At 42.0% G+C, this 12,528-nt stretch overlaps 1 protein-coding gene across 1 annotated transcript in view; it reads left to right on the plus strand.

Moving 5' to 3' along the window:
* The window catches only part of LRMDA (leucine rich melanocyte differentiation associated), a 508,960-nt gene that overhangs the window by 348,775 nt on the left and 147,657 nt on the right, over nucleotides 1–12,528 (plus strand). Inside the window, exon 6 of the mRNA XM_075257984.1 lies at nucleotides 3,410–3,536. Coding sequence (XP_075114085.1) covers nucleotides 3,410–3,536 — 127 coding nt within the window. The remainder of the gene's footprint in view (nucleotides 1–3,409; nucleotides 3,537–12,528) is intronic.

Consider the following 12,528-nt stretch of genomic DNA (forward strand, 5'->3'; position numbering starts at 1 on the left):
AACTAGGCTTATAACCCCCATAACACCATGACTAGGCTTATAACCCCCGTAACACCATAACTAGGCTTATAACCCCCATAACACCATGACTAGGCTTATAACCCCCGTAACACCATAACTAGGCTTATAACCCCCATAACACCATAACTAGGCTTATACCCCTGTAACTCCATAACTAGGCTTATAACCCCCGTAACACCATAACTAGGCTTATACACCTGTAACTCCATAACTAGGCTTATAACCCCCGTAACACCCTAACTATGCTTATAACCCCCGTAACTCCATATCTAGGCTTATAACCCCTGTAACCCCATAACTAGGATTACAACCCCCGTAACATGATGACTAGGCTTATAACCCCCGTAACACCATAACTAGGCTTATAACCCCCGTAACTCCATAACTAGGCTTATAAACCCCGTAACTCCATAACTAGGGTTATAAACCCCGTAACTCCATAACTAGGCTTATAACCCCTGTAACACCATGACTAGGCTTATAACCCCCGTAACTCCATAACTAGGTTTATAACCCCCGTAACTCCATAACTAGGCTTATAAACCCCGTAACTCCATAACTAGGCTTATAACCCCCGTAACTCCATAACTAGGCTTATAACCCCTGTAACACTATAACTAGGCTTATAACCCCCGAAACACCATAACTAGGCTTATAACCCCCGAAACACCATAACTAGGCTTATAACCCCCGAAACACCATAACTAGGCTTATAACCCCCGAAACACCATAACTAGGCTTATAACCCCCGTAACACCATGACTAGGCTTATAACCCCCGTAACTCCATAACTAGGTTTATAACCCCCGTAACTCCATAACTAGGCTTATAAACCCCGTAACTCCATAACTAGGCTTATAACCCCCGTAACTCCATAACTAGGCTTATAACCCCCGTAACACCATAACTAGGCTTATAACCCCCGAAACACCATAACTAGGCTTATAACCCCCGAAACACCATAACTAGGCTTATAACCCCCGAAACACCATAACTAGGCTTATAACCCCCGTAACACCATAACTAGGCTTATAACCCCCGTAACTCCATAACTAGGCTTATAACCCCCGTAACACCATAACTAGGCTTATAACCCCCGTAACACCATAACTAGGCTTATAACCCCCGTAACACCATAACTAGTCTTATAACCCTCGTAACACCATAACTAGGCTTATAAACCCCGTAACTCCATAACTAGGTTTATAACCCCCGTAACACCATAACTAGGCTTATAACCCCCGTAACTCCATAACTAGGCTTATAACCCCCGTAACACCATAACTAGGCTTATAACCCCCGTAACACCATAACTAGGCTTATAACCCCCGTAACTCCATAACTAGGCTTCCATCTAAAAAATGTGACAATTTGCCGTATGCAGGTTAACCCTTTTAAATACAGAACGTCAAACACATCAATTCCAAAAGGGATGTAAAAATTTTAGAAGTTTAAAGTTAGACATTTTTTCAACTTCATTTGAAAAAAATAATTTGATTAGTAAATGAGGGCAGAAACACATCTCAAAAAAGTTGGGACATCAAAAGTCTGGAATAATATTATACAGCTGGAGGGTTCTCCAATATGTGAAAAACAGCATCTAAAAATTGGGGGACAATTAAAAAAAAAAAAAAAAAAAAAAAAAACATACAATTTTAAAGACTTTGAATATCCTACCGTGTACACAATATCATAAAAAAATTCAAAGAATCGTAGAAATACATGTGCACAAGGGACATGGCCGACGGTCTGTATTGAATGCTGGGGATAGATGGGCACTGCATCCAAAACAGTCACCTATCAGTAATGTAACTCACTGCTTGGGCTCAGGAATCCTTCTAGAAATCACTGTCCGGGAACACAGTTCACCATGAAATCAAAGTGCAAGTTAAAGCTGTAATATGCAAAGAAGAAACCATATATCTATATAATAAAAACATGGAAATGGCAAACTGTTCTGTGGTCAGATGAATCAAAATAGGAATTTTTTTAGGCAAACCATGAGTGCTGTGTCCTATGGACTCAAGCTAAGAGGAACTGCTTTTATTAATGCCCAGCCTGGTACAGTGGGGTAGAGGACCCTGCCGCGGGGGCTTACAATCTCTTTTGATCAATAGAAAACATTTGATGCATTATGAAACAAAAAATCCAACTAAAAAGACCAAGGACTGTTGAGTAGCTAGAAGCCTACATAAGACAAGAACAGGACAACTTTCCTTTCCCAAAACTCCAGCAATTGGTTTCCAATGTTTATACGCAGTTGTACACAGTCCAGCTCCATTAATGTGACCACCTGTCAAAATCCAGAATAACCAACTTTGGCAGAGCAGACCGCTGCGAGACGTGTAGGAAGAGAGGTGATATTGTGATGATGGTAATTTGGATGTTGAGCTATGCCGACTCCAGTGCGGTGTCCAGCTGCGCTAGGTTACGCGGTTGAGCCTTCATGGCACGAACAACCCGATCGAGGTGGTCCCACAGATTGGGTTCAAGTCCGGGGAATTTGCTGGCCAAGGGAGTACGGTGAACTCATCCTGGTGCTCTTCGAACCACGCACGTACACTGTGAGCTTTATAACACGTCGCATTGTCCTGCTGGTAGATTCCATCATCCCGAGGAAATACAATTCGCATATAGGGGTGAACATGGTCCGCAAGGATAGATGCATACTTGTGTTGATCCATCGTGCCTTCCACAATGATGAGTGCACGCAGATGGCTGATGACACGTGCCTTCTGCCATTGGTTATTTAACGTTCACGTGGTCACATTAATATGACTGGACTTTGCATAAAGAAGAGGGCGTGGATACTCCACAATGATAGACAAGTCCCTGCCCCAACTTTCTCGAGATGTGTTGCTGCCATCGATTTCTAAATGAGTCACGTTTTTCAAATGAAATGGAAAAAAAGGAATAACTTTCAACTTCTGATGTGATTTGTTTTACTGTTGACATAATATGGTTATATGAGATACGAAGTGTACAAATAAGATGATCTGACTGATCTCCAGAACCCGGATCAGTGATGGTGAACAATACTAAGTGGTCACAATTAAACAAGGGTTTGTTTTTGATGACCCTGCTTTCAGTATACATGCTATCAGGTCTTATGTATCCTCGTGTCATATATCTCTCTTACTGTGCATACAAAACATTTCTATCGCTATAATGACCTGTTCCTATTGTAAAGTTCCTCAAGTGAACATGAATCTACTTAATGGCTTTGCAGTCTATCTATTTAGTTACACATGGATCAAGCAATGTACTATATATCCCAGGTGCAGGAATGGAGTCCGCTCGACATACATTAATTCTGCCAAAAGATGGATGTGGCTCACAAAGCAAACCATCACCATGACAGATGTTCATCTATTACTCTTTTCTACAGGTACTTTGTTCTGAACAAACTTCCTAATCTTAAGTTTTTGGACACCAGGAAAGTGACAAACAAAGAGCGTGAAGTAGCGAGTTCCAGGGGAGCTTTCATGAAAGTCGTAAAGCCAAAAGAAAACAAGGTAAATTCTTCTAATATTTACAAAAAAATCCAGAAGAAAGCAAACATGTTTTTGAAGTCCTGCACCACCCCCGCTTACGTAGGTTTGTGCAGGATTAGGAAATACGGCTGATTTCATCTTCTCAGGAATTGATCTCATGGCAATGGAAACAGCTCAGTGACATTAAGCTTGAGGGTCCGATGGTAGATATAATTGACATGTTGCGATTTCCAAAACCGCAACATATCTCGATGCAAAGTGGGATGGGATTCGCTGGTATCCACTTTGCTGTGACTGTAAAACCCCACATTTTTTCCATGGTGTTTGCGCAAGGTGGGGCCACAAGGGTATGAAGCATGACCATGAAACTAACACCTCCTAAGAAGTCAGCCATTTTTTCTAACCCTGCACAACCCCTTTAAGTGGACGTCCACATGTCATAACTAGAGATGAGCGAGCAGTACTCGATCGAGTAGGTATTCGATCGAATACTACGGTATTTGAAATACTCGTACTCGATCGAGTACCACTCGCTCTTTGAATGGAAAAGTTTGATGCAGAAACAGGATTGATTGGCCGAATGCTATACAGTCGGCCAATCAACGCTGGTTCTTCTCCTACCTTTAGAAGTCTTCTCCGTGCAGCTTCCCCGCGGCGTCTTCCGGCTCTTCATTCACTCTGCCAGGCATCGGGCCTGGGCAGAGCCGACTGCACATGCCCGCTTGTAGTGCATGTCTGCCCGATGCCTGGCAGAGTGAATGAAGAGCTGGAAGACGCCGCGGGGACGCTGCACGGAGAAGACTGCTCGGAGGATCCAGCCCGACCCTCACTCGTGGATTTGGTAAGTATAATTTGACCGAATGTTGCCTACCCCTGAAACGAGCATTTTCCCCCCATAGACTATAATAGGGTTCGATATTCAATTCCAGTAGTCGAATATTGAGGGGCTACTCGAAACGAATATCGAACCTCGAACATTTTACTGTTCGCTCATCTCTAGTCATGACTTTAATAACAGCACGTCAATGGCAAATATTGTTTATTTTTTATAATATTTACAATAAATCTGATATGTATGATAGGACAATCTCTTTAATTACCAATATAATTCATTAGAAAGTGGATGCTCATTATTTTTAATTGACAAATATATGCCCCGACGCCATAGCCATGATGATGAACCGAGCTATAACTTGTCATCCAACCAACCTAAAAGTGCAAATCCGGCCCCCGTATAAGAAGGCATGGAGCCGGGTCATGAACAGAATGAATAATACATGTGTTATGCTGCGTCGTATCGCTAAAGGTTATCTGATTTTGAGTCGGTGACATATTGCACATGCATGTTGTGTGAATGGTGGTTAATATCATCTGTGCATTGAGGCAGTTTGATAATTGCTGGTAATTTTAATTAGGTCCATTGTTAAATTGAGGTTGTAGCCCTACAAGGATTCCCAAGCTAACTGCGTACAAGTCGTTATTGTACGGAAAACATACGGCTACATTATTTATTAATGGCTAATGAATGGATACGTAACTACATTTACAATGAACCCCAGTTCTGACATTCTCAGTAACATCTATAGATATGTAATCATTTTTTCTTTTTTTAAAAAAGTAGCGCACGGGGCGACAAATATTTGTGTTTACGGCAAACACAAGTGAGTTTTTATCACCTATAATCATTGTGTAAAGCGATGTTTTCCGAGGGGGTCAGCCACTGATGGAAGGGTAGGGTATAATGAGATGTTTTGTTTTGCTTTCGCGTCGATTTCTGTTGGTAGATTTTCCAACAGCAGGCAGGGGGCCATCAATACCGTAGAAAATACACCACAATTAGTGCTTGCTCTCATGTTAATTTCTGTACGGATCCCTGTAATTGTCACTAATGGCAATTAGACAGCAAAAGGCTGCAAAGACATTTGCATTGTTCCCCTGTGCACTGTTGAGACAAGGCAACATGTTTTAACACTTTCTGTTCTGCGGTTATTTCTACCAGAGCGCATAGAGTTAATGGTCATTACAGTATTATGTGTGAACCCATAAAGTACACATTTGTCTAATTTAATTTCTCTTGACGAATACATAAGTTGTATTCGCTAACTATACTGGTGTTAGGCCAATAGCAAAGCCTGCTCTTTTATTGTTTGGGTCTTCTTTGGCACTATTGGGTAAATCCATTTTAGAAGATTGTCACATGTCAACCTTGGGGCTGCAGAATCCCCACCAGTCATGAGACTGGACTGGTGCCAAGTAGGTGGCTGGACATGTACAATCATTCTCCATGGAAATGCACTGGAGTTATGGAAGACCTGTAGTGAGAATATTCAGAGGGTTCTACAAACCATTCATTTCTGTTCCATGCATGCTCGGCCAGCTTCCATTTGTTGTCAGAATAATTCTGATCAGACTTTTTTACGTGTGATTTAGAGACCCCCCACTTAAAAGTGAAAATCGTCTTGGAGTAGGGGGGTGCTTAGAGTAGGGCATCTTGCCAGTTTGGTGCGCCATTTTTTGTAAAAGAGATGTAACTTGAAGCAATCTTGAAATTTCAGGATCGTTTTTAAAATCCGATTTTTGATCTGTTTCCAGCCGATCACGATTGTGAAATTTGCTCAATCGGGATCCGATCTTTCCCGATCCCAATCGAGGAACCCTATTAATGATATATACATGAATAGGGTTGAGCCGATCTTGAGATGACCTCCAACCTCGATCCCGCCGGAAAAGATCGTGATCGGAATTCCGATCGCGATCGTGAAATTTACTCGATCGCCAATCGGAATCCGATCTTTTCCGATCCCAATCGCTCAACCCTACTCCAGAGCCTTAATGTAAAATCTTTGCAGGGTTTATACCAATGACATGTTGTGAATGTAATGGGGGTGGATGCAGACACTCCTCACTCTATTCCCCCACTGAAGTACAGCCATTGACTATCTCTGGTGTTCCCTCGAAATGAATGCAGCAGAGGTGCGTCTGTGTTCTCCAGTGTTACATTCACAACAGCCCCTGTCCTGATGATCGGGGGGGGGGGGGGGGGGGGTGTCTCAGCAGTCAAACCCCCACCAATCAGCAATTTATATGGAGAATCAATATTTTTTGTTGTATAACCCCTTTAATGAGGCCCCCAACTACCAAGCACCATGTATAATATTGGTGGCTATTTAGGTGGCATACAAATAGGTGAACCTCTCAAGCACCAGGGTGTAGGGGCAATTGCTCTGTTCTCCTTTGCTGTGCAGAATGTCCTAAAATAGCTCTCACTGAATAATAGTATCCAATTGAATACCAGCAATTGCGGGTGAGTTCGCTTAAAGCAAGTCTTCCATTTTTCCACATCCCTCATAGACTTCTCGGCTAGCCGTTTTTTTGGACCGGATTCTGAGATGGCCTCCGCATCAAAATTTGGTCCAAAAATCCCCGTATGAACTTACCCTTAGAAATATTACAGAATGTACCTTAGTCTTCTCATTGTTTCTATTCCATTTCCCACCGCACCCCTGTTTTGCCTCTACAAAAAATTTTGAATGTACATTTTCATTTATGCGTGTATTACGCGATATGAAGGTCGTCACTGCTAGTACTTATTTTAGCAAACAGGTCAGGAAAGCCATGTACTGTGCTGACTTCTTTTGGTAGACGGTATTCTCCTACTATGTGAAGCCTAGTGACAAGTCTTCAAAGAATCGGTCACTGATTGACAGCCATGCGCCCCATCTCTATCAGAAGCGACTGAACTATATTAGTTCCACACATCCACTTTAATTTCCTGCTATTGCTTAAGTACCCTTCTGATTGAACATAGTTACATCTGTCATTAGGACAGGTTGCTGTGTCAGAATGATTGAGTCATTCACCTGTGCTCAAGTGAGGATATTCATAAAACTTGCAATAAAGTCTGGAGCTAAAAAAAATCAAAGCTACAGAATGAATGACTGAGCTTTCCAGCTGTGTCTGTCCAAGCCCGGGAACGCTGAGTGCTCCAGATGGCCCGGTGGCTGGCTCGCAACGAGTAATGCACTGAGTGCTGAAACAGTCACAGTCTTATTACTGGCTCTGATCTGAAAATCTAATTTTACCAAGGTTTTTCATTGGTCGTATCCCTGTTCATCATGTATACCATGTGTCATAATCGTTACACAATTTTGTCTAGACTCCCCCATACACATTGAGGCAGGTTTACCAATACAGGTAGACAGTCCAAACTGCCCCAGACATATAGAAGTTAGGGTTGGTTCACATCTGCTTTTGTATTACATCCGGGGACAGTCCGCATGGAGACCCCTCGAACGTAATACAAACACAAGTGCAGACTATAATGGGGTCCATGTGCTTTCCGCGCTCTGCCCGCACAAATCATGCAGACAGGGAAGTAGATTAGGAACTACTTTCCTGTCCACACGAACCCTGCTGAGATATGGCGCTAAGCACACGGACCCCATTATAGTCTATGGGGTCAGTGTGCTTTTACAGCACAGAGCTTTGCACTTGCTTTTGGTATTCCATTCGGGGGTCTCCATGCAGACTCCCCCAGACGGAATCCAAACGCTGATGTGATCGAGGGCTTAAACATTAGATGATAAATAGAGTATATTCTTAGACTGCCTAGTCTGACTTATTTGTTGTTGGTTTAGTTTATGTTTGGTGTTCTGGCAATTTTTTTTATCATTAAATCTCCGTCCATGACTTTTTCCTCCAATGGTTTTTGACGGTCTCAAAGGGGGCGTTCACACTTGCACCCGTGTCCACCTGCCAGGTCTCCGTCCTATTCCCCAGAGACACTGGATAGGGGACGGCTTCCCAGAGATCAATTTTAAAACCCATTCATTTGGCAGCAAACCGCCAGTGTACATATACAGCCTACACAGGCGCAAGTGGGAATGCCCTCCCTAACAGAGACTTTGGTGCAGAAGTAAAGGTGTGGTATCCAGTTTTAGACATATATTGAGAGACAAGTGTTATTGTTAGTATAATGAAAACTTATACAATCTTCCAATAATACATTGTTGTAACAACTGGGCAACCCATTTAAGGTAATATATTTATATGCATATCCTTTAAAGTAACTTTAAAAAATTTTTTTTTTAGAAATAGGGTTGGTCTTAGCAGGGTCATATAAGAAAACCAAATACTTCTGTTGCTATATTGAAGCTGCCCTGCTTCTCTTCTGATCGTATTGCTCTCTAGCACACAGGTACCCAGCTCGGCCATTGAATGGCTTTTCCTGGAGTAGTAAGTGACCAGTAACAGAGAGATTACACGGGACCCAGACAGTGTCAGAACAGATGCAGCAACTGGGGCAACATGGTGGCTCAGTGGATAGCACTGCAGCCCTGGAGTCCTGGGTTCCAATCCCGCCAAGAACAACATCTGCAAGGAGTTTATATGTTCTCCCCGTGTTTGCGTGGATTTCCTCCCATTCTACATAAGACATACGGATAGGAAAAAAAAAGTACATTGTGATCCCTATATGGGGCTAACAATCTACATAAAATATAAAAGAAGAACAGATACAGCAAATAATTATAGAACATTATTGGGGAGATTTATAAAGACTGGCATTATTAATGCCAGTATCCATAACCCTCCATAACCCGAGGGAGTGTGTACCTCATATATTGTCAAGGAACTCCGTTTGTTGCGATCAGTATTGCATATACGTCCCGGCAGACCTCAGTGACCAGGCATTATGATAAGTTGTGATAATGGTACAACCCCTATAATAATAATAATAATAATACTTAACCATTTCCTATATTGTGAATCTACAGAACTTCTATTCCGTGCAGTATTAGAAACACTAAACCGCTTGTTAAATAAAGGACAAATTATTTCCACTTTCCACGAGCCTACAGGAACAAGCATCAAACTATTGGCCTGCGGGCATAAAATGTAAATGTGGACCTACGTTCCAGCCGTGACCCTCAAACAGGTTTCTTCTTGTTGTAGCAGAGCCTAGCCTGGGAAAATAGCACAAAATCCGCTTTCATCTTCATTTCCAAAGGACTTTCTAAACTGGGCTCCTCAAGAATTCCCCTCTCTGCTGCAATAAAACCAAGAAATAATACGCTTTGAAAGTGATTTATGATGGCACCTAAACAGCCAGATTTACAAAGAAGTATTTTGGATCTGGGGGAAACCCCAGGAGTCAGGTCAAAAATGAGTCTAAATGTGATTTAAAAGGCTCCGTCTCTGACATGACATTTAATGTGTGTGCAGTGAGACCCATATGTCCCTAATAAAAGAGCATTACATTTTAAATAGGAGACGCATGCCGGCTCTATGTGTACCCTTGTTTTTTTTCCTTCCTGTAGAATCCATAACCTTTTCCTGCAGTTGAAAATGTGAACCACAAAGGAAGTTTTACATGTAATAAAACTTCCAGCTTAGAAAATGGCTTTTCATTAATCTGGCGAGTGAGATGACATCTGGGCTAGGAATGAAATGAATGCATGTAGACACAGCTGAGATATTGGTTCTGTTTGCACTGTACAAATGGTCAGCTGGGGCTCTCGGGTGCATTGCAGCCACAGTCAAAATGTAACCAGGCTGAATAGGAAGAGTCAGGTGTGATTGATTCTTGGGAGACAGCAAGGATTTTAGAGGCGCTCGATGGAACCCGAACATGAACATGATTTGACAGTTCTCAAAACTATAATGCCAACTTGAAACTTGTTGCGCCAAGGAACACCTATAGAGACTAATGGAAGGTAAACTTATTCTTGTGTTGATTTTGCATGCTGCTGCCAATGATCTGGGATGTTCTGCTTTTTATAACCTGGTAAGTAGGGTTATAACGGAATGGAAAAGAAAAGATCCCGATCGGCGATCGAGCAAATTTCATGATCGGGATCGGCTAGAAAATGATCGAAAATCGGATTTTAAAAACGATCCTCAAATCTCAAGATCGGCTCAACCCTATTCATGTATATACCATTAATAGGGTTCAGCGATCGGGATCGGATTCCGATCGGCGATCGAGCAAATTTCACGATCGGGATCGGCTGGAAAATGATCGAAAATCGGATTTTAAAAATGATCCTGAAATCTTAAGATTGGCTCAACCCTACTGGTAAGGAGGCATTCCCAGGCGTCACATTGTAGCTACAATATACCCATTTGCCCGATTTCCAATAAATCAATGCACATTTCATATACTGTAGGTGTGTAATAGAGTACATTCACACTTAGCAATTTTTTTTACAGTGTTTTTATGGCACGTGTGAATGGCTTGACCAGAATGTTATATTATGTTGTTATTGTACATTTGTGTTATATATAGTTCACCTGTAAAAAGTACAATTACACTAAAAACATTAGAGAATGTATTGTGTTTTACTGATGTGATTTGCACACCTCAACACAGTGATGGAATAACCTCCATACCAGTTGTAGTGGCTGCTGAAGGGTCCGTGACCTTAGGTGGCTGGTGGCCCCCTACTGCATTTTTTTTTAAAAGGCCCCTATTTACTATTACGTTTCCTGCCCATGTCCGCCTTTGCTTCTCATCAGCCCTCGCAGAGGTGGCCATGGGCAGGAACGAGGATTGGTAAGTAGGACTGCAGCACTTAGAATATTTGTTGGGCGAACCTCGCAGAATTTACAAGACACAGCGGTCCATGGCATCATTAAAGAAGCCTAAAGACCATTTGATCATCTCCCCTGAGCCTATGCTCATTCTATTCTAGAGTATAATAATCATTTGTGGGTGGTGAGCCCCAAAACCTTTCTTGATATTTGTAATGAACACTGTAGGGGCCACTATGGGACATTATACTGTGTGGAAGGGCCACTATGGGACATTATACTGTGTGATGGAGTCACTATGGAGCAGTATACTGTGTGGAGGGGCTATTATGGTATATTATACTGAATAAAGGGGCACATGTGGTACATTATAGTGTATATTGTATGAGTGGCATAGTGAGTGCACCATGTGTATCCATAAGAGGTCCTCCACTACTATGTGGATGATGCTCTGTGTACTTACTATTTTGTTCACATATGGGTAGATATTGGGCAGAAGCCACTGTCTTCATCATAAAAGCATGTTTATTGCGCAGTCCTTGCTTTTCTATGTAGTGGTGCATGCAAAAAGACACTTTTTGAGCATAATCTGGGTGCGTGGTGGACTACACATTGAAAGTAGATGTAGTTGCGTTGCGTCTCCCTAGTTGCAGCAGTAACTGTCTCGCCATGTAGCCCAAAACTAAAGTGTATATTTTGGAAATAGAATGATCCAATTTACTGTATTGGATGACATCTATCAATGGGTTCGGGGAATGGTGACTTATCACCTCCAATACAGATCATATTTCCCCTGGTTATTATGATCACTTCCAAAAATAATTAAGTTGACTGTCTTTGGTCATATATGGTGCAATGTCAGTTTCATGACTGTAGCATATAAAAGGTGTCATGTTTTAGCTTGTTCTACTATTTTTGAGTTGACAATCATCAAGATTTATTCCTCTTTCCAACCGTGGTCAATCTAATCATTAGTTATAAGAAGCTATATTGTATAAGACACTGATAGCCACCAAAGTCAATGGGATAGCAGAGAGCCCTACTAACTCTCCCTACCTACAATTGCTGTCCCCCCTACACTTTTCTATGTAAACCTTCCATCAGGGGAACCATCTAGAGACTTAGTAAGCTATCAATTCAACATGTTTACATATGAACAGCAATAGGAGCCAGCAACATTGTTGCGTGCTATCAAACTCTGATATACAGTAGAGCCAAGAACCATTATACAGACAACCCAACAAAAAGAGGAGTGTTTAACAAGGTGAAAACAAAGAAGCGGAAGGGTTAAAACACTCAAGACAAGACGACATTAACCCCGATCTGGGTGCCTGAGTGCCAAGCTGACTCTTGCCAAGCCCTACCACCGAGAAGAAAGCGAATGAAAGTGCCTTTTCCTTTCCTTTTTTCTCTTTCTTTTTTGTCTTCCTCTCTCTCTTTGTTAAGTTAGTGCTCACACAAAGCAGCTTTGTGGCTTTTCCAG

This window comes from Leptodactylus fuscus, chromosome 10 (assembly GCF_031893055.1).
Source record: "Leptodactylus fuscus isolate aLepFus1 chromosome 10, aLepFus1.hap2, whole genome shotgun sequence".
Classification (NCBI taxonomy): Eukaryota; Metazoa; Chordata; class Amphibia; order Anura; family Leptodactylidae; genus Leptodactylus; species Leptodactylus fuscus.